This window comes from Gobio gobio, assembly GCF_949357685.1.
Source record: "Gobio gobio genome assembly, chromosome: 19".
Taxonomy (NCBI): domain Eukaryota; kingdom Metazoa; phylum Chordata; class Actinopteri; order Cypriniformes; family Gobionidae; genus Gobio; species Gobio gobio.
In genome coordinates, this window is record NC_137112.1 from 42,505,182 (window position 1) to 42,532,373 (window position 27,192).

At 35.6% G+C, this 27,192-nt stretch overlaps 3 protein-coding genes across 3 annotated transcripts in view; 1 reads left to right on the forward strand and 2 right to left on the reverse strand.

Annotated features, from left to right (window-relative positions):
- Positions 1–2,664, reverse strand: brk1 (BRICK1 subunit of SCAR/WAVE actin nucleating complex). The gene is made up of 3 exons (XM_079844732.1): positions 1,249–2,664; positions 477–559; positions 1–364 (listed from the first exon to the last, which is right to left on the reverse strand). The coding sequence occupies exons 1-3, from the start codon at positions 1,364–1,366 to the stop codon at positions 338–340; spliced, it is 228 nt and encodes a 75-aa protein (XP_079700858.1). The 5' UTR covers positions 1,367–2,664; the 3' UTR covers positions 1–337.
- Positions 2,665–7,204: 4,540 nt separating this feature from the next.
- On the reverse strand, positions 7,205–9,692 carry gpx1a (glutathione peroxidase 1a). The gene is made up of 2 exons (XM_079844733.1): positions 9,321–9,692; positions 7,205–8,424 (listed from the first exon to the last, which is right to left on the reverse strand). Exons 1-2 carry the CDS (start codon positions 9,543–9,545, stop codon positions 8,074–8,076), a joined length of 576 nt encoding a protein of 191 aa, XP_079700859.1. The 5' UTR covers positions 9,546–9,692; the 3' UTR covers positions 7,205–8,073.
- Positions 9,693–11,204: 1,512 nt separating this feature from the next.
- tex264b (testis expressed 264, ER-phagy receptor b) overlaps positions 11,205–27,192 on the forward strand; it is a gene marked incomplete at its 5' end in the record, with an annotated part of 83,980 nt that continues 67,992 nt past the window's right edge. Inside the window, 3 exon segments of the mRNA XM_079844804.1 lie at positions 11,205–11,258; positions 11,260–11,553; positions 23,741–23,962. Coding sequence (XP_079700930.1) covers positions 11,205–11,258; positions 11,260–11,553; positions 23,741–23,962 — 570 coding nt within the window.

The following is a 27,192-nucleotide window of genomic DNA, read 5'->3' on the forward strand; positions in this document are numbered from 1 at the left end:
TCAAAGTTCAACAGTTGTTTAATAGATGGTCAGAACCAAACGACATACAACATTGGGCTGTTTGCATGAACAAGCACCACAGAGACAGCAACAGGTTGCCTGACAGATTAAAAAAAAAAAAAACATGGAGTACCAGATACAGTATAACCTCAGCATGAAATGAGGAAGATCAAAATCTGCTTATAGCATAGACATCACAATGGTCCCATATTGAAATTAACTGATCTACAACAGCCAACTAATAGAAATTTAGTTTGAATAATTAAAATAAATGATAAAGACAGGAGGTGAGTGTTCGTAGCCATCATCTTGTCCTCGGCGTCGGCCGGGACGATGTCTAAGTCAAGGTTTCCCCTTTTGTGACCTTAAGAGACGAAATGGAAAACAAATCAGGGGTTTAATTCAAAGGATTTAAAACAAGTGGGTCCTGCAAACTCTTGTTTTTTTTTTCACTTTCTAAAATCATAAAAACATACTCTGGCTTCAATGTACTCAATCCTCCTCTCCAAAGCAGTAAGCTTCTCATTCAAAGTGGCTAAACGGGACCTGCAGGACATATCTGAAAAGAAAACAAAATGTATATACTAAAAGTATTAGGAAACATGAGAATAGCAATATGACAAAAGTTTTCAATTATTATTGTTAATATAATTTACAAAATAGTATAATATATATTCTGTATAATCAGATTCAGAATAGATTTATAATATAAATAACTTTTGTTAAATTGCGATTCATATTATTGAACTGTACTGGCACTGAAACTGGGGATGGTAATCAAAACAAACCAATGTCTCTGCATTAGCTAACCGTGTCTGGCCCTTTCACCACAAAATATCAAATATAAAGACTTTAAATGTGTATATAGCCATTGAAAGATGTATATTTCTCTATATCAGTAAGCTAAATCATCATTTAAACACAAATATTTAATATAAAAGTACAAATTTGAAACATGGACGACAAGACCAGCATCAGACCAACCCAACGCCCTAACCGTTACATGTTTTCCTGGTCATTACACGATTTGTATTTCTAATAAGCCCCGTCTTCAAAATACACACTCATTTATTATGATATTATATGTCCCTCAACGACATTAAACACAAAACAACTGAATTAACCCACATATTTTCTACACATAAATCAGTCGAATGACCCACTGCTCTCGATTAGCATGCTAGCGCGAAGAAATGCCGTAATAAATGAAGCAAAATTAAACGACACGTCTCAGCTTCTCCGTCTCACCGAAGGAATTGAGGAAATCGGCTATTTTCTTTATGCTGCTGGTGATCACTTCGATGTATTCACGGTTCGCCCAGTCTTGGTGAATTTCCCTTTGCACTGGATCCTCCTGTCCGGCCATCGTGAGCTAGTTAGCGTTAGCCGCTGTCTGTCTGTGTGAGAGGAAGGAGCAGCGCCCCCTGATGGACAAACGGCGATCACAGTTCGTTCTGGACATCACGTGGTAAAGAATCTTGGAATAATGAAATCAAACACAAACATGCGATTTGTTGAACTTGAATTTTATTATATAACAGTTGCTTTAAAAACAAAAACAAATAAATAAGCGAGTTAATACATTACAGACATGTACAATATGAACGTAAATAAATTAAATATAGGCCTATTAGAAGATAATATATAGATATGTTAACTAATAAAGTAGATATTTAATATAATATATAAGCCATAATTAACCTATAAAAAGATAGATGTTATAAATAGACTGCACGTAGTAGCTAAATGCACGAATAGGCCTATATTTATATGATTTGTTAAGAAAATGGCTTTACTAAAATCCAGCGAGCGCGTGCGAACGGAATAAACGGAAAATATACGAAATAAAAAAAAACACACAAAGAGAAAAATAACATTCTGATGCACGTTATTAACAGACATTCAAGTCACCGGGCGTTTCGATATTCAATATTCATAACGAATCAGCCTTCAGCCCACTAAACAACAAAGTCTGGACAAAAACGTCCTATTCAGAGCAGGTTAATATATGTTTTAATCACCAATATATAATTGTGTGTTATTTAAATTAACATTTGCGACCGATGTTCAGTGTCCGATCTTATGCTGATGTGTGACCTTTTAGCAAAGAGGCTACCAGGCAGTAATATAGTAAATATTATCTTCATAATCTTTGAATTGGCCAATGCTATCATGATAATACCATGTTTTTGGACATGTAGCTTATTATTAATATGCCATTGTTTTAGTTTTTATCATGTGTAAGTGTTTTGACCCTTTGACCTGTATTGTGCAGATCTACAGCTCACTAATAAGCACCGCTTGCCAATATAGTAGCTTTCAATGTGCATTTCTGTGACCTTCATGTTTTTATTGTGTAACATATTGTTCTTAATTGATTTAAATCAATAGAGAAATGCCAGGCAAGTCAAGAACATGTAGACGAGGCCTTGCGGCAGCTTTGGATCAGGCAGCAGAAGAGGTTCCCAGCGGCTCATCGTCGTCTCCAGACAGTGTCTCTTCTCATCATAACTACAGCCTGGTTAGAGTATCACACAATGACACATATGTGTTTGACCACTGGACAGAGAGGCCAGACTACATGTGTTTAAGGTGCGTATACTTATAAATGTGCTGCAGTTGCCCCGATTATCATGTCTGCCACTAATAATTAGGCCGTTTTCTATAAATAGGGAGGAAGACTTTTTATGCTGCACACAGTTTGCAAAGATGCAAGATCTACACGGGCTCCTCGGTCAGTGATTTCACCAAGGGTCAAAATCATGTCAGGTGTGACACTTTTCACTGAATAATTCCCTCCTCTATTTTCAGACATACAGATCTTGGAGGATCTTGTGGCAAAGCTGGAGTTTGAAAATGAGCTGAACCGCGTCTGCAGTAGATCCTTGCAGAGTGAAAACCCAGAATCCTCCCCTTTAAACCAAGGAGAAAATGCTAACAGTGATATGGAAGAGGGAAGTACAGACCACGATAATGGGGAATATTCCTTCTTGCTGGACAATATTCTTGAGATTGAGCGGGACAGTGACTTCGCTGCTGACTGGGATGGCAGTTCTTTGGAGCTGGATACAGTTATCACCATAGTTTGATGCCCTCGAGCATTTAATATGTTATACTTTTCCTGTTTGAGAGGAATTGGATAATTTTCAAAAGAAAATATGTGCTTTAAACATGTGTTGGGTACTCAGAAAGTTTTATGCAATTCATAATGTATGTTTGTGTAGCACAGAGTTCAAAGAAATACAGTATATGCATGTCTTTCTCAACTCCTTGTTTAGATTAATTTATTTCTGCACTAGAATCAATATCTTTAAAAAAAAAAGATTTTTCTGTATTATTTTTTGTTTGTTAAATATGTATATACTAAATAAAACACTCATGTGTCATTGGGCATTGGCTTTAAAAAATATAATTTTTTCAGAAAGGTAGAAATATTGCTATTAATCTATACAATTTAAATTTTTTGTTATAATATCTATATATTTATAATACTAAATAAAATACTCATGGGTCAGTGGCTTTAAAAATATTATTTTTGTTCAGCATGGTAGAAATATTATTAATCTATATAGTTTAAATGTTTTGTTATAATATCTGTATACTTATAAATAAAATAGTCATGGGACATTGACGGCAAAAAATATTATTTTTGTTTAGAATGGTAGAAATATTACTATTGATCTATAATTTTATTTGTGATTTACTTTTATTAAATAAATTACTCATGGGTCATTAGCAGTAAAAATATTATTTTTTTCAGAATGGTAGAAATATTATATTGTTATATATATACACACATACACATTTATAATACTAAATAAAATACTCATTAGCAGTACAAATATAAGTTGTTCAGAATGATAGAAATATTACTATTAATCTATAGTTTTCATTTTTATAATATATATATATATATATATATATATATATATATATATATACATATACACACATATTTATAATACTAAATAAAATACTCATTGGCAGTAAAAATATTACTTTTGTTCAGAATGGTAGAAATGTTACTATTAATCTATACAGTTTTCATTTTTATTTTATTGTTTGTTATTATATATATATATATATATATATATATATATATATATATATATATATATATATAATTATAAATATATACATTTATAATACTAAATAAAATACTCATTAGCAGTAAAAATATAACTTTTGTTCAGAACGGTAGAAATATTACATATTTATATATTAATCTATAGTTTTCATTTTTATTTTATTGTTTGTTATTATATATATATATATATATATACACATACACACTAAAAAAGGAGATCAAATTGGCAAAGAGGAACTATTTCGAAATACTAAGGAACCAGTTCTATCCCAACGACTCCTCATCAGTGTGGAAAGGTCTGAAAGCCATCACCAACTACAAGTCACCATCCCCCAGCACTGTGGTGAATCAACAACTGGCAGACGAACGAGTTCTATTGCAGGTTTGAAAAAACACCATTAACTCAGAGGTGGACAAAGAACACAACTCCATTACTCGAGTGATAGTTAAAGTACTACTGGTCAAATATTACTCTGTTACAAGTGAAAGTTGTAAAAAACTATTTGTACTTAAGTAAAAGTACAGAAGTACTTGCTTTTAAAAGTACTTAAGTATCAAAAGTAAATTTCCTTTTTTATGTCAATGCATTATTTTATTATTGTTGCATTGTTGTATAAATGCACGCTATGCCATGGTGGTATAAGCCCTTCAGTGATGCTCCATCTGACATGCTAGCATACGACCACCTTAAACTAATTTAAATACTAAAAAGTTACAAAGCTCTTTACAAAGCTGCTGTCACTTTAAGGCAGAATGCACAAATCCTATACACTGATACACATCCGATATTCCCCCAACTGTTAACGTTCACTTAAAGGGGCTATATGCAACTTTTTCCCCAAAATAAACGTAACAATAGCCTTTTTATTTTACCATTTATAACTCAAACATCTCCTGATGAGCATACTGACACCTTGTCCGCTCACAGTGGGTGCACCTATAAGCCTGTATCCTATTTTTCCTATTTTCTGGCGGGTCGTCTTTTCCCGCGCTGTCTGCGGATGTGACGTCACCACCGCTGCGAGAGCGAGCAGAAAATGAGAGCAGTTCTATTTTTTGGCCACAGGTGTCAGTCGCGAGTTTAAATTTCAGAAAAACGCATATAGCCCCTTTAAGACATAATCAACTTTGTTTACCTGAATACTTTCCAAAATGAAAATTGACATTTTGTGTGTATTGGTCTGTTTAAGTGCGAAAAAAACACACAAAAGAAAGCTCTATTCAATACTCGTGCATCTGAGAGGCACAAAAAAACAGACTGAACTGAGCTCTTTCAGATTCATCCATATGTCTATGCTTCTCTTTCTCCCAGACATTTACATTTTGCAAAAAAAAAAAAAAAAAAAAAACTTAAAGAAGATAAAAAATCATCCACTGACTTGTAAAGCTGCTACAGAAACGACTTTTGACTTCGAGGATCTTGACAGACATGTAGTGGAGTAAAAAGTACGATATTTGTCTTTAAAATGTAGCGAAGTTAAAGTAAAAGTTTCCCTAAAAAATAATACTTGAGTAAAGTACAGATACTCAAAAAGTGTACTTAAGTACAGAACTCAAGTAAATGTACTTTGTTACTGTCCACCTCTGCCATTAACACCTCCAACAACCCCCCTCTCCCCCACTCCTCCACTTCAGATCAGTGAAGATGATGTGCGCCAGGTCTTCAGGAAGAATAAAAGGTAAAAAGCACCAGGCCCAGATGGTGTAACACCAGCCTGTCTGAAAACCTGTCCTGATCAGCTGGCCCCCATCTTTTCACAGATCTTCAACAGATCTCTGGAGTTGTGTGAGGTTCCCTCCTGCTTCAAACGCTCCACCATCATCCCCGTTCCAAAGAACTCCAAGACAACAGGATTTAATGACTACAGTCTGTCGTCATGAAGTCATTCGAAAAACTGGTTCTGGCTTATCTGAAGGACATCACCGGACCCTTACTGGACCCCCTGCAGTTTGCTTACAGAGCAAACAGGTCTGTGGATGATGCAGTAAACATGGGTCTGCACTTCATCCTGCAACATCTGGATAAACCAGGGACTTGTGTAAGAATCCTGTTTGTGGACTTCAGCTCGGCTTTCAACACTATCATCCCAAACCTCCTCCTGCCTATATATATACATACACACACACACACACACACACACACACACTAATAAAGAAAATACTCAGCAGTAAAAATATAACTTTTGTTCAGAATGATAGAAATATTACTATAAATATATTTTGTATTTTTTTGTTATAATATCTATATAATTATAATAGTAAAATACTCATGGTCATTGGCAGCAAAACTATTATTTTTGTTTAAAATTGGCAGAAATATTACTATTGATCTATAGTTTTATTTTTATCAAATAAAATGCTCATGGGTCATTATCAATAAAAAATATTACTTTTGTTCAGAATGGTAGAAATATTATATATCATATTTTTATTATATTTTGTTATAATACCTATATACTTATAAAAGTAAATAAAATACTCAGGTTCATTGGCGATAAAAAAAAGTTGTATTTTATTTTAGTTTTTGTTATAATATCTACATACTTATGACACTAAATACAATGCTTATGTGGCGTGGGCATTAGCAGTAAAATATTTTTGTTCAGAATGGTAGAAATATTACTATTAATCTAGTGTTCATTTTTATTAGATAAAATACTTGTGGGTCATTAGCAGAAAAATATTATTTTTGTTCAGAATGGTAGAAATATCACTATTAATCTATACAGTTTTCATTTTTATTTTATTGTTTGTTATTATATATATACATTTATAATACTAAATAAAATACTAATTAGCAGTAAAAAATATAATTTTGTTCAGAATGGTATAAATATTACTATAAATTTATATTAAATTTTTTTGTTATAATATCCATATAATTATAATAGTAAAATACTTGTGGTCATTGGCAGCAAAACTATTATTTTTGTTTAAAATTGGTAGAAATATTACTATTGATCTATAGTTTTATTTTTATTAAATAAAATACTCATGGGTCATTAGCAGTAAAAAATATATATTATATTTTTTGTCTTAATACCTATGTACTTATAAAAGTGTAAAATACTCACGGTCATTGGCGATAAAAAAAGTTTTTTTTTTTAATTTTTTGTTATAATATATACATACTTATAACACTAAATTAAACGCTTATGTATCGTGGGCATTAGCGTTAAAAATATTTTTGTTCAAAATGGTAGAAATATTATCTAGTGTTCATTTTTATTAGATAAAATACATTTTTATTAGATAAAATAGTGGGAAAATATTATTTTTGTTTAGAATGAGAAATATTTCTTTTGATTTTCATTTTTAATTATAATATCTATGTACTTTTTATGCAGCAGATTTTGCCTATAAAATTCTAAACAACAATGAAAATACTGTATCATTCTGATTAGGTGAATGTGTAGATTCCACATGACATGACAATATTCAGTGTTTATGCTTGGTCATGCTGACACTGTGCAATCTAAACAGGATTCAGATTTCTGCTGATCATTAAAACAAATATGATTTAGAGAATAATTAACTGGGCATTATAACATAATACTGGACTTTTTAAGAAGGCAAAGAGGGGGAATATTATCTCAGGCGTGACTTGAAATGAAACACAAATGTGGAAGTGAAAATGTAAGGTTGAGGTCTGTCATGAACTGCTTCTGTTTTTTTCAGTGTTGTAACGTGAAATAAGGAACAATAGAATTTGTTTTCAATGTTTATTTTTTAGTTAAAAGTTGAAAGACAAAACCTGAGCTGTGCAGTTCATGGATAAAATACAACTATTATAATAAACATTTACAGTTACATCAGAAACTTCCCTCAGAAAGGTTTAGGAAGCATCTTCATTAAGTAAACCGTCTAAAAAACAGCCGCACTTTAATCATGCTGCACAGTCGGCCTATATCAAACAACAATCTGTGTGATATGCACTGGACGGTCTTATCTTGCTTGGCCAAACACGAGGAGGCCGCCGGCCAGGTTTACTTCGGCCTCTTGAGAAGCTCTTTGATATCCGCTTCAATGTCGCTGGTGAGGAACCTTCTGCTGTACCGCTTGAACGGTTCCCCGTCCGGGCCGATGAGGAACTTCTCAAAGTTCCAGGAGATGTCATTCCTGCACACGGGACTCCAGATGATGCATTTGGGATCCCCCATCAGGGACACAGCGTCGTCACTGGGCTGAGGCAGCTTCTCCTTCAGGAGCACAAACAGAGGGTGGGCGCTCTCACCGTTCACGTCCAGCTTCTCCAAAAGCTGAAATTTGGGCTCGAAGCCATTTCCCGGACGGACGTACTTCAGAGACCGCAGGATTTCATCATTCTTGCAGTTCTCCTGTTCAATTATTAAAATTGCACAATATGTTATGCAATAAAGCAGATAACAGCATACGAGCATGAAATCAGTTAACGTGCAGGTTGTCCATTGTCATTGCTATCAAAAATGAACAAAGCTTTGCTAATAGATAGGGGTGTGGCGTGGAGATTTACAGATTGTGAAATATTTTTTTATCAACGCATTATCAAAGCAAACCGCTGAAAGCTTTCCAGATGTACAGAAATTAACACAAGAATATAAAGTACCGGTCAAAAGTTTGGAAACACTACTGTTTTTTATGTTTTTGAAATAAGTTTTTTTTTTTTTAAGCTCATCGAGTCTGCATTTATTTGATCAAAAATACAGAAGAAAAACATTAGGCTAATATATAAATATATATATATATATATATATATATATATATATATATATATATATATATATATATATATATATATATAGGCTAATAAAAACCTGTAATAAATTAAAAACAACAATTAATATATATTACATATTTAATTTAAATTATTTAAAATATTACAAACATTTACTACATATAATCAATGTAGTGTTTAACATGAATAAATATATTTCACAAATATTAATACATTAAGAATAATAATATATTAAAATGAAATTGTATCTTATCAAACATAGATATCATATCTATCTTTCAAATCATCACAGAGTACATACAAAAATGAGTGACATGGGGAATGACTGAGCCATGGTATTGCTTACTCATGTTTGTTTTTCTGTTTTTATCCCCCTTCTTTATTGATGTTTTTCGTAATTATTGTAGTGTTCTAATTTTGTTGTACCATAGTGCAAACTGAATGTTCAAATAAAGCATTACAAAAAAAAAAAAAAAAAAAAAAACATGGGGAATGACCCATTACTGTTGGAAGTCTCACCTGATGTCCGAACTGGTTGCAGGGAGCGCCCAGAATAACCAGCCCCTGGTCAGCATACTGGCTGTGGAGCTCGTTCATCTGAGTGTAGTCCCTGACGGTTGTGCCTCAAAGCGACGCCACATTTTCAATAAGCACAACTTTACCTTTGAGAGACGAGAAATTCAGGAGGTCCCCTGACAAAAGCTTGGCGGACAGATCATAAAACTTCTTCATGGTTCCTGCCATGCTCGAACGCGCCGTTTACTCTGTAGTTCAAGAGCAAAATGCAGTTATATCAACGAACCTTGAGTTGAACCTTGAGTCAGAAGAAGGAGGGAGGGAGAGAGAGAGGGAGGGAACTGAACTGCCTGAGTATTAAATACAATTCAAGGAAGTGCATGCGAGGCCAGCACGAAGGTAAACACTGTTAAACACCGCCATCTTCTGTCAACAACGGTATTGCTTTCCATACAAATTAAAGTTTGTTTTATTTTGAACTTTCAGAGTCAGACTCTTAAATCAGAGTCCTTTTATTTTCTAATGACGTTTAAGTTGTTGGTTATTATATTATTAAGTATGCTATTTAGGTTTGTATAGGCTATTAAAGTAACTCCATATTAAACCATCTTACTTTTCATCAGTAAAATAATCTTTAAATTATTTGACTGATGAAAATAAAATTAATTTGTCAAATAATTCGAATGACTCGGTTCTCGGTTCCTTTTAGAATCGGACTTGTGAGGTTCGGCTCAATGAGCTGGTGAGTCTCGAGACCGTTGACTCAGTCCGAGTGAAAAATATTATTTTTGTTCAGAATGGTATAAATATTACTATTAATCTATACAGTTGCAATTTTTTTTATAATATCTATACTTATTCTACTAAATAAAATAGTCATGGGTCATTGGCGGTAAAAAATATTATTTTTTGTTTAGAATCTGAGAAATGTTACTATTAATCTATACAGTTTTAATTTTATGTTTTATTATAATATCTATATACTTATTCTACTAAATAAAAAAATTGTGGGTCATTGGCGGTAAAAATATTATTTTTGTTCAGAATGGTTGAAATATTACTATTAATCTATACAGTTTTAATTTTAATTAATTTTGTATTATATTATCTATATACTTATTTCACTAAATAAAATAGTCATGGGTCATTGGCGGTAAAAAAAATATTATTTTTATTCAGAATGGTAGAGATATTACTATTAATCTATACAGTTTTAATTTTTATTTAATTTTTTGTTATAATATTCAGTCCGAGTGAACCAATAATTCAGTTCAGTCCGGTTTTGTGAACCGATTCGATCTGTTCATTAAAATGATCCTACAATAAAGAACGATTCATTAACGAATGGAGTCCCTATTATCTTCTGTGCAAATTATAAAAAATGAGAAACATAAAAAGCATAATATAAATAAAGAACAGCCCGAAGGTAAATACTTCATAAAAGTTACAGCTCTATCAGCTGTCTAATTTGCGTGTTCAGTTAGCTTTTAAATTTATGTAGCTTAAAGCCAGTTCAAACCATACCATCATCAACCCATCGATATACAAATGAGAAACATTTGAACCATTTTGAAAACCTTTCTGTATTAAATTATGAAGGGCTAATATAAAAAAGTGTTATAAATGTTTAGAAAAAAGACACGACACTCGCTTTTATTTAAGATGTAGTAATAATCTCCCACCCGTGTAACAGCGAATGGTTGCGTCCAGGAAGCTCGAGCGCGCGACCTGTTCTGTGTTTAAGGAAGTGAATCTGCGCTTTGAGTGTCTTGTGTGACATCTTCAACTAAGTTTTGATTTCTAGCCAAATCCTCTAATCTGAGTCCATTTTACACGTAACCAATGCAGTCGCTCAGTAAAACCCACACAGCCCGGATGGTTTGCTGAATGAATGAATCAGAGAGTCTGTTATTCTCGTTAAAAGCAGCTCTCGGTTATCATTTTACACTTTAACCTCACAATACAGCACTCAGGTGACATGTGGGAATGCCAGATTTTGAGTCTCATAGGCTTCATCTGTCTAGTCCTTTTTCTCATAGCTGTATGCTATATTTTGTACTCTGGACTGGCCAGTGAAATCCAGATCAGGACTGGTTTACCCCCGGTCAGGAACATTACTATAGCCTATAAATACAAAGTGGGACCTTATAAAAACTGTGGGTCACTGTTCAAAGAGAGCTGCAGCATTGGACCAAAGCTGTCGTGCATTGGGATCTTCTATGATGATCCAAAGAAGGTGAGTAGACTAGAATGAATACTAGTGTACCTTGATGAGGATTGTATGATTGATGAGTATTGTATTATTATTTCTGGAATTATTCATGGTAATGATTCAACGTTAAGACCAAACTAAGTGACAGGTGGATCGGTGTTTGAATTACAGCTGTAACTGATTCAAGATAAGTTAAAAAGATGGACTTTTCCCCCCATTTAGAAATGTGTGTGTGTGTGTGTGTGTGTGTGTGTGTGTGTGTGTGTGTGTGTGTGTGTGTGTGTGTGTGTATACAGATCAGGCATGTATATACATACACATACTGTACATATACACATACTGTACATATACACATACATATACACATACTGTACATATACATATACTGTACATATACATATACACATACTATACATATACACATACTGTACATATACATATACACATACATATACACATACTGTACATATACATATACTGTACATGTACATATACATATACATATACATATACACATACACATACTGTACATATACATATACACATACTGTACATATACATATACACATACACATACTGTACATATACATATACACATACTGTACATATACATATATATATATATACACATACTGTACATATACATATATATACACACATACTGTACATATACACATACATATACACATACTGTACATATACACGTACGCATACTGTACATATACACATACACAAACACATACTGTACATATACACATACATATACACATACTGTACATATACATATACACATACTGTACATATACATATACACATACTGTACATATACACATAATGTACATATACATATACACATACTGTACATATACATATACTGTACATATACATATACACATACTGTACATATACACATACATATACACATACTGTACATATACATATACTGTACATGTACATATACATATACACATACACATACTGTACATATACATATACACATACTGTACATATACATATACACGTACATATACACATACTGTACATATACATATACACGTACATATACACATACTGTACATATACATATACACATACTGTACATACACACATACATATACACATACTTTACATATACACATACATATACACATACTGTATATATACACATACATATACACATACTGTACATATACACATACACATACTGTACATATACACATACACATACACATACTGTACATATACACATACATATACACATACTGTATATATACACATACATATACACATACTGTACATATACACATACACATACACGTACTGTACATATACACATACCGTACATATACACATACATATACACATACTGTACATATACACATACATATACACATACTGTACATATACACATGCATATACACATACTGTACATATACACATACATATACACATACTGTACATATACACATACATATACACATACTGTACATATACACATACATATACACATACATATACACATACTGTACATATACACATACTGTACATATACACATACATATACACATACCGTACATATACACATACATATACACATACATATACACATACTGTACATATACACATGCATATACACATACTGTACATATACACATGCATATACACATACTGTACATATACACATACATATACACATACTGTACATATACATGTTGAAAGTGTTAGCACCTTACATTCAGGAGAAAATACTGCATGTTAATTGCATTGTTATTTGTAGTGTATTTTTCCGTAATGCATGTGCATTAATTTTTGTATATTGCACAGATAATAAAAGCACCTGCAGAACACATTTAAAATGTACACCAAGTACTTCAACTTCTAATTCCCACAGCCATCATCACTCTCATTATATGTGTAAATAACACAATGAAATTAGTAGCTGTGAAGTGTGAGTTGTGGCTTCAGAGAAACCTGTGCTGTTTCCTGTTTACCGAACGCTCAGTATGCAGAGCTCAGCCTCAGCACATCTAACACATTACACATGCATTAAACTTTAATTCCCTCATGAAAGTAAATGGGTTCAATTTGTTTAGTGAATTCATTTCATTTAAATTTGCTGTTTAGTTTGTTTGGCAGTGTAATCCATAACCTTTCCCTTCAAGTAGGCTAGTCTCTTACAAAGGTCTCACAATTAAGAGGGCATTTTATTAGAGATTTGATGCACACTTTCTGTTCTGATATTTGTTCTAATCAGTGTTATCCATTTATAGCTATTTTAATGGTTGTTGGATGTTGAAAGGTATCATTTCTATTAGCAAATGACCATAGATGTTGGTCCTCATACACCACTAGATGGAGGTGTTGATTTATAGTCATGTTGTGCTCTAATGTTTATTATGCAGTTGACCATGTGGGGGGTGGAATTTATTTGTATGTTCTGATATTTTGATATAATTAGTTTCTGTTATTGTGTGGCGCTAATCTCATTTTATCATGTATAATCATGATAAATGTTGTTACATTTTCTAATTTGCCTGCTTTGCACATGTTCTATATTCTTCATTGTATCACGCTGTGTAAATGCATCATTACTAAAGCCATAGAATTAGTCATGGCTATTAAATTATAAAACCTGTTTTGATTGATTATGTTTTACGTGTATTTGTAGCAGAGGTGTTCTTATACCAAAGTAAAAAGTGGTAACATTAAAGGAATAGAAAAAAAAAAAATCATTATTTACCTTCATTTAGTTCCAAACCTGTCTTACTTTATTTCACAAAAATACATTTTTAATCATGGATTCTCTCAATTCTCACAAGGAATTAGGGTGCTTTGATGATAAACTGACTCCTGGTTCAGTTGATATCGTGAACGAATCTTTCAGACCAGTTTTATCCATAGATATATATAATAAAGGCTAGATGTCTTACGGCGGAGTCTCTAACGTCATCACCGGCGGCCATCTTGTCACAGGCAAGCTTTCTGGCGGGCTCTGTGGTACCTGATGTAAGGTGAGTGATCTGCACGAACACAAATACTCTTATCTCGCTGAAATCTTGACGGATTTACAAATGGTTTGGTTTCTTACAAACGTTATTAATGTGGCTATAATTCTGGATGCTTGAACAAATTATGAATAATTATTCATAAGTATGCATGGTCATAACTACATCTCTGACGTTTATAACAAACCAAACAGTTTGAAAATCGGTAGAAAATGTATCAAGTTATGGTTATTTTAAAAGTACATGCACCATTAAAACACAATGTTACGAATGAGCGAGCTGACTGTGACAAGATGGCCGCCATTGGTCAGCAGCGCGGACGAGACATTTAGCCTTTATTATGTATATCTATGGTTTTATCAATCGAATCAAAAAGATCTGACTCGAAATAATTATTTATTCATGAATCTGGCATTGCTCCTTTTAAAGCTTGAATGTTTCAGTTCAAGCGTAAAAGTTTGCTATTCTTTTGAATTGCTTGGGAAAGACCACATTAATCAAAAGTCTTTCTTGTTCCAAGAGAAAAATCACCTCAAAAGTTGTAAATATAGTTCCAATTGAGTTTCAATGCTGAATACAAGAGATGAGTTTAGCTTGTGTTTATTATTATATTATATTATTATAGAGTCTGTACATGAGTTTATTCACGCATTGTAGTCCTAGAGGTGCTAAATTCTGATGTTGTCTTCACAAATAGTAGAGAATGTGGAGGAGTGCAGAAGTAGCCGATTCAAAGCGGTCTAGTTTGAATTTAGAGAAAAGCAACAAGGTTATGAACCCAAGTATGGACCTTTATCTCAGAATGTCATAAAGAGGAAAGCAGAAAAGGTAAAATCTGTCAGCCCTATACCTACCCCGCTTGACCTTAGTACCCTTACACTTTTAGGGAATATAAATGAGCTCTTAACACAACTTCTGTGACTTTTCATCTGACCTTCAGTGGCTTCAGTTGCCCTCTGGGTTAAATCACTTTTTCATGTTGTTAAGGTCAAAGTTTGCAACAGTGTGTTTTATGAATGTATTTATATTTATCTATTTATGTATGCATTTATCTGGCCAAAAAAAAAACCTCAACAGGAGCTGTTGCAAATGGAGGTTCAGTAAATAACCATCGTTTCTGCAGCAGAGGCAGAGCAGAAACCCGCCATCCTGTTGGAGAAGATACTCCAAGATACTCCATCCTGTTGGAGAAGATACAAGATATAGTTTGTGTAGGTTGACAGTTGTTATTTCTTGTCTCGTTTGGCAAAGAATATCTCTTGGTTTTCCTGTTTGTGCACAAGACCTTCTTGATTCAGAACTTGCATCATCACATTTCTCACACTTCCAGCCCACCTTCTTCTCAAGCGGTCAAATCCGTTTTCATAGCGTTAATGTGTACTCAACCTCCCACCAGAAAGCCCTACTGGAATGGAGTTCGACTCTTGAGTGACAGCTCGGCCTTACTTTCAAAGCCTCATTGTCACAGACAGACAGTTTTTTTCTTTCCCCAAGTCCCCAATTAGCAACTGTCCAAAGCTCCACGCATACAGCCATGGCCAAGTCCTGATCCAGTTCAGCTAATTGGCATAATGATCTCAACTCGTTAAGAGAGGAGCCTGGGGTGCTAAACCCGGGGGTCAGAAGCTCCCAAAGGCTGCTGATAGAAAGTAGAGAGAGGCAGGAACAGGATTGGAAACAATGGACTCCTCTGGGATGAAAGATTCTTCCACAAGGATTGGCGTGACCGCCCTGGTCCCTCAATTTCGGATTCACTGACTGCTACTGTAGTCCGCAAACCCTCAAGCTTTTGGGAACTTCCTCTCATCAGGCCTAACAATGCGGTGGAAGTGGAAGCCCGTGGGTCTGAAGATGGTTGCCATGGATAAGAAGAGCCTTGAAGACTTCTTCACATGCCAGATTCTGTGAAGGGCCATGAAAGGCATTCCAGTCCCTAAGTGACGGAGAGTTTTAGGGTTTGCTCTTTCTCTGTTCTCTATGTCGGCTTTTAGAGAGTCAGTCAAAAAGATGAAAAGGGAAAAATAGGCACGGCAGATACTTGTGTCAAAGGCTTTTATTAGAGTAGGTGATGGTGACTGCTGGCAGAATTGTAATTTCAGAAGTACTTCTGTTGGATTTCTGAAGTATGTGCGTGCTTTTTGGTGCTTGTATTGCCCGTTCCATAGCACAAGAGGAGGGATTTGCTAAGTGGTCTGTAATATTAAGACCTTTTTTATGGCATATATAAGCATGTTCCAATACTGCACTGTCAGAGAAAATGTCCAAAAATTGTACATTTTGAAGTCTTTTAGTAGCTTAAAGGATTAATTCACCCCAAAATTAAAATTCTGTCATTATTTACTCACCTTCATGTCGTTCCAAACAATATGTTATTGGTAACTAAAATGATTAAAAATAATTTTTGGTAAAAAACTTTGGCTAAACTTTCAGTTAAACCTAAAAATCTAAAATTAATTGTTGCCTTGGTTGACGTACTAAAATGGCTAAAACTAAAACAAAAAAAAATTAAAGTTGTATAGAAATATATATTAAAAAGAAACAAAGTAATCAAATAAATGATGACAAAAAGAACAGCAGAATTACTAAAACTGAAACTAAAATGCAAATAGAAAAGGAAAAGGAGAAAATAAATAATTAAAATGATTAATAAATACTAATAGTATATATATAAAAAGGTTCACAACCTTTATGACTTTAGTCCCTCTGTGGAACACCACAAAAAAATATATTTGAAAACAACCATTGACTTGCATTAAATGGACAAAAAAATCCAGCGAGATATGATCGATTACAAAATTTGTTGGTGAACTAACCCTACTAATTAGGTATTAATTTGCACCCTTTAGGTGTTGGTACAAAAATGTGTCTTTGAGGGTACGTCCCCAATGGCAAGCTAAAGGTACAGTTTGTGTGCCGTACTGTTACTCAAAAGTTTGTATTTTAAAATCAACAATGAATGAAATACATACTTTAATGCTTAGAAGCATATGCAAATATAGTGTGTGTTCTGTGATACACCAGGAAGTTAACTACATCTTTTTCATTGAAAATGTTCTGTTCTGGCTTGTAACAGAAAGATGCTGAGATGCCTTTAACTCGTGTCAAAGATGGGCCCTAAATGAGTGTTTTCTCTCCTCGACAACTGTGAATAATTTGATGAGCTTGATAGCTTATTGTGATCATCTTCATGATCCATCACTCCTGATGAAAACTGACTAGTGGCAGAAAAGATAACGTCAACAAACTGCCATTTTCAGTAAGGAATTTAAGCATCCTGTTGTCAATAAACGTCTTGAAACAGAATTCCAACTGGCTCTCGCCATCAAAACTATTAGTATTTTCACTGCGTCCTGGCTGTCTGAGGATGGCAGGAACATGAAAAGGCAGTCCACTGTGAAGATGCGGATGGCGGCTGTGACAGCGAGGGGGAAGGGAAGATGCGAGAGCTTTTTAAAGTGCATGCTGAAGTGATGAATAAATGAGTCTGCCTTCCAAGGTATTTTGGAGTCGATTTCCCAGAGGACTACTGCAACACCGTAACCTTAGTGACATTTCGCAAATTTGCCTGAAATGGATTTGACTGCTGCTTGACGAGTAAAAACGACTAAAGTAAAACCGAACCGCTATGCTGACAGTTACATATGCTCATCAGTACTTCTGTCTTTCTGTCAGTTCAGTGTCTTGAATTATCTTTCCTCTCCATATTTCAATGTGTAAAAGCTTTCTTTTCAGATGTTTACCTCACTTGGGACTAAACATGCCGCCCTACGGCTAACCCACTCTCCTTCCAGTACCCACATTGCAACTCCTCTAAACCCAATTTTCAGAGTCGGTATGAGCTTTTACAGTTGTCAGCAGGAACAAATGATTTTTGTAGTATGACTTACTCTGGTATTTTGATTGGTAGTTTATTGTAATGCGTGGTGTGATGTAGTGGTTAAGGCTCAGTGAAGACTAAAAGTCATTAGGTTGCTCCCTGGTTTGGGGCAGTCGTGGCCTAGACAGTCAGACTGGTAACCCGAAAGTTGCGTGTTTGATTCTCAATACAGGCAGGAAATGACTGAGGTGCCCTTAAGCAAGGAACCTAACCCCCAATCGCTCCCCACTCGCTACAGCAAAAATGGCTTCCCACTCCTCGAGGGATGTATATGCACGGATTGCAGTGTGTGTGTGTGTGTTCACTCCTAATGTGTTGTGCACTTACTTGGATGGGTTAAATGCAGAAGACAAATTCCAAATATGGGTTACCATAATTGGCCTTCGAATGTCACTTTCACTTTTCACTTTACTTGACTGAAATTGTGAAATCTGAATTGTGAAATCTGGTTGCATCACGCACATGAGAAAGTTCAAATTTTTAGGCTGGTCTGCCTCAGCGGTCTAACAGTTCTCGTCAATTTCAAAATGATGGTCAATTAGATCAAAGAAGGTGTGGCTTAAATGAACACTCCTTTTTTTAATGAAAATAGGCTCATTTTCCAACTCCCCTAGAGTTAAACAGTTGAGTTTTACCGTTTTCACATCCATTCAGCCGATCTCCGGGTCTGGCGGTAGCATTTTTAGCATAGCTTAGCATAGATAATTGAATCTGATTAGACCGTCAGCATCTCATTCAAAACATGACCAAAGACTTTCGATATTTAAAACTTGACTCTTCTGTAGTTACATCGCGTACTAAGACCGACGGAAAATGAAAAGTTGTGATTTTCTAGATCGATATGGCTATCATTCCGGTGTAATAATCAAGGAACTTTGAGTCGTATCATGGGCGCAGCGGCTCAATGATATTACGCAGCGCCTGAAAATAGTCCCCAGCACGCTATCTGTGCAAGCAGGTTGTCACGTTGGTTATGTTGACGGAAGTTAGCCTATTTCCAGGCGCTGCGTAATATCATTGCTCCTGCTGCACTCATGGTACAGCACTAAGCTCCTTTATTATTATGCAGGAATGAGAGTATAGTTCATAGCCATATCGGCCTAGAAAAATGGCAACTTTTCTAGGGCTGTTATCAACCAAAGAAAATCTTGGTCGACTGAAGTCCTGAAATTTTCGACTAAAAATGACTTTAGGAATTAATTATAATTATTTATAAATAAACATAAAAAACTAGTAGGCTATTTGCAGTATATTAAATCGTTTTTGAGCTGATTATTTTGCACTGAAATGAGTCTGACACACGAGTCTGTCGGCTATGACAGCGTTGCATCGCGTGCACCTGCGCAATATCATAGCCTATGACTTTCTATGAATATGAATACTATGTTGTCAACTAGTGATTTCATCACAAGAACTTTTGAGGAATATGCAACATAATTTAGACAATTGTTTTTGACATATGTATTATAATAACTGACAGACAGTATCATTTGAGACACGAATAGACTATTAACTTAAAGCTTTTACTCTTAAACACAAAAGGCAAGTCCACTTTAATAAAAAAGGAATATTTATTAAACAAGCCAGATCAAGAGCAGAAACGAAAAAAAGTGCATAACTGAAAAATAAAGCATGAGCTCAAAACTAATGCAAACAGTGGGCACAGTGCATCGCACATTAGTCTCCAAATAAAAAACATTGAAATATGGCAATTCTGATATGTTCATATAGCCTACTCAAAACAGACGGGGCAACCTAACGCAGACAAGTAATTTATCAACAATATGGCTAATTTTGCCCTTCATGACAACTGTGAGGGGGGTGAATTTTTCTATAACTCATTCGTTTACATTATATAAAGCATTAAAAGTTCTGCCTAATTAAGGGCGTGGCCACTTCGAGTGACAGGTGGATAGCCATTTATCTGCTGTCTGTTAGTCATTGCGTCACTTCAGCTCCGCCAACGTCCCGCCTTTTTTACCCATTTTCTATTATACCGGAGTTGACGCGCTGCCAAGATGGCGACGGCCAGCTCGACCCTACTTCACGCTTCAAAACTGCTCATCAGAATCCTATGGGTGACGTCACGGACACTACGTCCATATTTTTTTTACAGTCTATGGTATAATCATACCCTAAGAACCCTAAGAATTGTGTACCTTTTAAAGGTACAGTCATACGTTTTGTTCCCCAAAGAACAATTGTACCTCCACTGTACCTTTTTTGCTGAGAGTGTACTATTATTCTGGGAGCTCAGTTTTCACATAGTAAATCCTTTATATGTTTTGATAAATGTTTAAAACATATTTTATTTTGGTTGAATATTTTGCATTAGTGAATCGTCGTTTCTGTTTGCCCTGCAGATATTTGACATCATGTAAAAAACAAAAAATCTGCTGATGAATTCCTTAAGATGCCCCAAATTGTTGACAGCACATGATCTCTGGCAATTCAGTTTTTATTGTTGTGGTCTCATTTATTTATAATCTAATGCTGTGTTGGGAGAGACTTAGTCACAATCTCTGTCAAAGCCTCTGAGCAAATGGAGGCTTAGTGACAGGCCAGTCTGTTAAAACACACTCCCCATGTGCAACACCTGCTGGGAGCGCACCAGGAAACAAGACCTCCCGCAGACCTGGGCCGCAGAATGCTCCAGCTGTGAGTAGACTACTTGAAGAATTGTTATGCTGTAGAAGGATCGTAATTGATTAGCACTGTGATATAAACACCAAACGATGGCACGTATGAAAGAAAACTAAAACCTTTAACTCATCTGGTTATCTGCTTTTCTGACTGATGTTTTACCTGACTGGCAGTGCAATTTATTCCTGGAAGGCTCGGCAGGAGGCCGAAAGTGACCCAGAAGACTATGAGATGAATGAACACTTTCCTCCAGTTTAAAAGATGGATGTTCTGGGAACTGTTGCAGCCTCTTTTCTAAACAGACCTTCATCTGTCACAGTCTGCCTTCAGCGACCTAGCCCTCTTCTCACCGAATCCTCAAGGGTCCTGAACCCCAAGCTCAGACTGGGGCGTACAATCCATCTCAAATTTCCCCCGTGCCCTCATTTGCAAGCGTATATACCTTGGGTTGGTAAAAAGCAAGAGGCGTGCATGAAAAGTGTTGGGCATCCATCCACAGTGGTCTCGAAGCTGCCAAACACCTGGCAACTATACACCGTCTTCTCAAACTACAGCTTCATTGTTGTTTTTTTCACCTCGCACAATGCCACCTGCTCATGCAACTCCATCTAATCCTGTATTTATATGCTTTTTTCAGCCATGGCTTTGTTTATACTCATTAAGCTAGCTTTTCCTCTGTGACTCACTGAATCATGGACGCTCCCCGTTGTCTTTGAACACAACTGTGCAAGCAAGAGCGAAGGAGTTCTTCCTGCTTATTTGTTGCATAAGATAAGCGTTATGAGAGGTGTATGGCTCTTTTTGCAGATTACTGCAGGCAGCTGATGGGTTTTAATGAGGTTGGGAAAGTTTTTTTGTGTGTGGATATGCTGATTGGGAAGATCAGTGATATAAGCCTACTTTAAGCTCACCAAGGCTGCATTTATTTGATAAAAAACAATAATATTGTGAAATATTATTACAATTTAAAATAACGTTTTCTATTTGAATATATTTGAAAAATGTCATTTATTCCTGTAATTTTCAGCACCATTCTTCCAGTCTTCAGTGTCACATGATCCTTCAGAAATCATTCTAATACGCTGAGTGATCAGTGTTGAAAACAGTTGAGCTTCTCAATATTTTCGAGGACACTGTGATGCTCTTTGTGTTTACTGTCACTTTTGCTGAATAAAAGTATTTCTTATAAAACAAAAAGAATTCTAGTTTGATATGTTTGAGTGGGCTATATAACCTGCAAACAATGTGTTTCATTTGAAATGCTTGATTATACTATGACATGATTATTTAACCCTCTGGTGCTCTTCGGTCATTTCTGACCAGAAAATTTTCTGTTTTTAAAATGTTAAAAATCACTGCTTCATCAGAATGATATGAAACTTGGTGACTTTTCTAGCATTAGGTATGTAAACACAAAAAATTGGGGTCATGATTCGAGCATGCTAATTGGTCGTAAAAAAAAATACTCCCACTTGTGCTCTTCGATCATAAATTACCGACCATAGGAAATGAATGGGAAATCGGCAAAAACACAAAAATTCCCTGAATATTTGTGTGTACAATCTACAAAACGGCCACAATGCTGAAAAAAAGTACACAGCAGTAAAGGGGTGACACTCTAAAACATCAAGAGTGTGATATTGACACATCCACTCACACACGCACACACACTTATACACACACACACCTATGAAAAACTGAACCTATGAACCACATTTGGAATTTTTAAAAATCAGAAAATTTTCTGTTTTGAAATGTTAAAAATCACTGCTTCATCGGAATGATATGAAACTTTGGGGACTTTTCTAGCATTAGGTATGTAAACACAAAAAAAAATTGAGGGCATGATTCAAGCATGCTAAGTGGTCATAAAAAAAATACTCCCACTTGTGCTCTTCGGTCAAAAATGACACCATAGGAAATGAATGGGAAATCTGCAAAAACACAAATTCACAGAAAAAAATATATATTTCTAACAAAAACAAAAAAATATATATAAAACTTTATAATAAATAGTCTATGAGATTTTTTAAATATATATTCAAATCCATAAAAAAAATCATTAAATGTGTTCAAAACAGAACTAGGGAATTCTCCATAGAGACCTATAGTGATTACACACATGGTTGCATGATTTCTTAAATAATTCCAAAAGAGGGCGCTAATCTGCCTTCAAAAAAAAATATTTTGAAGGCTTAGTCTCTATTTAAACCGGAAATACTGCAATAATAAAAAAATACAAAAACATTTTTTTGTATAATTTTCAATGGCAAAAATAGACCATAATTATTGAATAAATATTAAAAAATAGCATCAAATCATCTCAAAATACAAAATTAAAAAGAAAAAATATTATTGAAGAAAAATAAATTGCATTGGTTTTACTGGGGCGGAGGAAGTTTAATTTTTAGGTGTCCGGTCACTTATGACCGGGAAGACAACCAATGCAACCCCTAAACGAAGAGCACCAGAGGGATAAACTATTTTCTTCTTCTTCTGACATGTTGTTCTTGCATTATTTACTGTATATCTTGCTGTGCTTTTTTTGTCATATTCTCTTTAGTTATGTTTACCTATTGTCCTGGTGTGTCTTTTTCATTATTGTCTTCATTGATGAAATAAAATGAAGTAATTCCAATATTTACACTGGTTCAACTTTCTAAATGTGTGTTTATTTGTGTTGTAGGTTCCAGCACAGAAGTGTCGCTATGCTGTAGGCAGTATTTTGAGTGAAGGTGAGGACGGCCCCAATGAGGACCAGCAGCAGCAGTATGAGAAGCACGGCTTTCGGGTTTTCTCTTTCCCAGAGGTTACACATGTCGTCACAGCCTCCTTCCCTCACCGGACCCCTCTCTCTGTTTTCCTGGGGGTGCAGAGGGTCTATCCACAGCTGGACTACTACATCAAGGTAACATCCCCTACTTCATCATTCACCAAATGCCCGTTCTCGAAAATTGGAAGCTTTACAACTTTACTTGCATCCTGTGTTTGTGCAGTAACTTTGCCTTTGCCTAATTCAGGTGTGTTTCATTGAAGTCGTCCTTATAGTGTGATTGATTCTGACAGCGTTTTTATGTTTCCTTCAACATGATTGGTGTATTGGTGCATAAAGGTTGTGAGGGAATGAACGCTTAGTTTGTCAGTGTCATTGTGAGGGAATGAACGCTTAGTTTGTCAGTGTTTTTGGCCTCTATCTAGAGGGATGGAGACAGTAATTATTAAGCAGTAGACTTAATCATAGCAATTAAGGACAAAGAGAGAGAAGTGCAGGGGATGAGAGCAAAGAAAGCAACAAATGAGAGTTGCAGGACTGCGAATTGGGGAAAAAGGTAAGTGGAGAGATGGTGCATAAGGACAGAAGAATTTGGTGTTGAGGGGAAAGCGGTTTTGAAAAGAGCTCAGAGTAAAGATGCACACTCAAGATTTTGGAGACGTGGCTTGAGGCCCTGATTTACTCACGGCAAAGTTCTTTTCCATTTAGGGGTAAAACCAAATTAGAAATACCTTTGCAGCGATATACTGTTAGCAAATATCCCAACTCCAACCACGCTGCTGAGAGCAGCAAGTTTCTTTCCTCTCAAAAACTAAATAAAGACAACAAAAATGACAACGATATGTTTGCACCAGCTCTTCAAGTCAAGTCACATCACGCTTATTTATGTAGCACTTTACAATAGATTGCTTTAAAGCAAGCAGCTTTACAGTATTAAAGGATTAGTTCATTTCAGAATGAACATTTCTTGATTATTTACTCACCCCCATGTCCTCCAAGATGTTCATGTCTTTCTTTCGTCAGTCGAAAAGAAATGAAGGTTTTTGAGCGTCCATGACTTCACGTATTACGTAATCACGTTGGAAAGGTCATGCAAAAGGGCTGAAAATTTCCAAAAGCTTCCAAAAATTCTGGAAAGTTTCTGAAAACTTTGCAACCCTTGTCATGCGTGACGTGACGTTCATCTGTGTACTCCGGTTGCACAGGTAAAGGTAGGGTAGGGCGAAAAACTCCAACTTAAAAAATTGTCCGACATCGTTGTTTTACCTTTTTTTTTTTACTAAGTCTTTGCATGTTTGCTGTGTAAACACTGGGGCGGTACTTCTGCCTACATCACGTGTGGTTAAAAAGTATATAAATGTTTTTGTGTTTTTTTTTTTTTAAATGCCATCTCGCTAGCCTGACGTCGTCATACTCAGATTCTTGTCAGAATATGCGTCTGCTCCTGCTCCATTGGGCTGTGATTATGGGGGGTGTTTCAACCGAACCAGGAAAGAATATGCCTCTGCACTCAAATTGGATAGACCTACAACCAATCAGAGCAACGGAGTAAGTGACGTCAACAGAACTCAACTGCACACACGCTGGAAGAAGAAGAAGATGAGTGTAAACGATCTTTGACGGTGTTGTAAAAAGAATTGAAGGATACACTGAGTACTTACAACACGATCATAATTTTTGAGAGAAATAGTAAAGGTGAATGCATATACAAATAAGTTCTCCGCTTAGTAAACAAATTCAACCCAAGCGCTCTTTGGTGACGGGGATGATTACGTTACTGTTGATCATCTGTCCATCATCTTATAAAGCCCGCCCTGACAATTTGATTGGTCCGAACAGCTCCTGTTCGAGCATAGCTGCTCCACAACGGATCAAGTCCAAACCGAACTTCCCGACCTCAAATGTTGTGGGCGGGGCTAAGTTTGGCTGGCATCCAGGCTAGGCTCGTTTCGCTAGATAAGACCCTTATTCCTCAGCTAGGATCGTGTAGAGCCCTTTGAAGCTACATTGAAATTGCAATTTGGACTTTCAACCCGTTAGACCCCGTTTAAGTCCACTATATGAAGAAAAATCCTGGAATGTTTTCTTCAAAAACCTTAAAAAAAAACATTATTTTCGACTGAAGAAAGAAAGAAAGACATGAACATCTTGGATGCCATGGGGGTGAGTAAATAATCAGGAAATTTTAATTCTGAAATGAACTAATCCTTTAAACATGAAAAATTAGTGTATGCGTCACTTTCATTTAGAATTACATATAAAGCATCTCTCTGACTTTTTTACTCGCTCTGACTTCGACGGATTGAACAGAAAAAATGAAGGACCAATGGACCAATTAGTAGTTTGCCGAGCAATCTTTTCTGGAAATTTGGCTTTGGTAAGCTGTTTCGAACTCCCAAAAGGAACTCCAAGAGAACTTAATTTTATCCTTTGTTCTTTGATTTCGCTTAAAGTATATCAGGGCCTAGTGGTTAACATACATGCTCTAGTGTGGTGAGTCATTTCCCAATACCCCCCCACGTCATTTCCTGTCCTCTCTCAACTGTAAAGGTGTGTTCAAACTTGTAGTACGGTTCGCTTGGTTCGTTTGGTCAAGACCAAAAAAACAACTTTAGTCCTGGTCCATTTAGCGTTCAGATTGCCATTTTTATCACCTAACCAAAAGATACCGAGCCTAAAGGCATAGGCATACGTTCACAATCTGATTGGTCGGCTTTTATGACGTATGGCCTATATTGAAACGGAACTTACTGAACATCCAAAACAATGCTGTGTGCTTGGATAAAAGCCTCATTGTGTCTGCATAGCCTGCATATATGCCTATATGATGGTATTTTGACCAGTACTCTTGAAGAGCTTATAAAATGTGTAAAGGGGTCAAAACAACAGCAGGAAATCCCTCCGTCACACACACAAACGAAGATCTGCTGTGAGGAGACGCGGTTTTGGCGCCTGTACCGAACTGTGATGGGCAAACTCACGACTATGACGAGAAAAAACATATATATGCGTGAGCATTTTGTCCTTTTTAGGGTCTCATCTTCCTGTTTTTGGTTTGTTTACATGTCTTTGGTCCATGTTGCGTTCATATAGCATTCGAACCGAACCAGAGTTCGTTTGGAAGCGGAAAGAGACCCATCTTTTCAGCGGTCTTCGGTCCACTTGTTTGGTGCGCACCAGGGATCGGATGGCATTGTTCACATGTTCAAATGAACCGGACTAATAGAGCAATCGTTTTAATCAAGCCAAACATGCCAAGTGTAAACACACCCTTAATTAAACTGGACTTAACTAAATTAGATTAAATGTTTGTTTTTTTTTAAATAAGAAAATGTTTGTGGTGCTTGCCTAGTCACTGGCTCGTT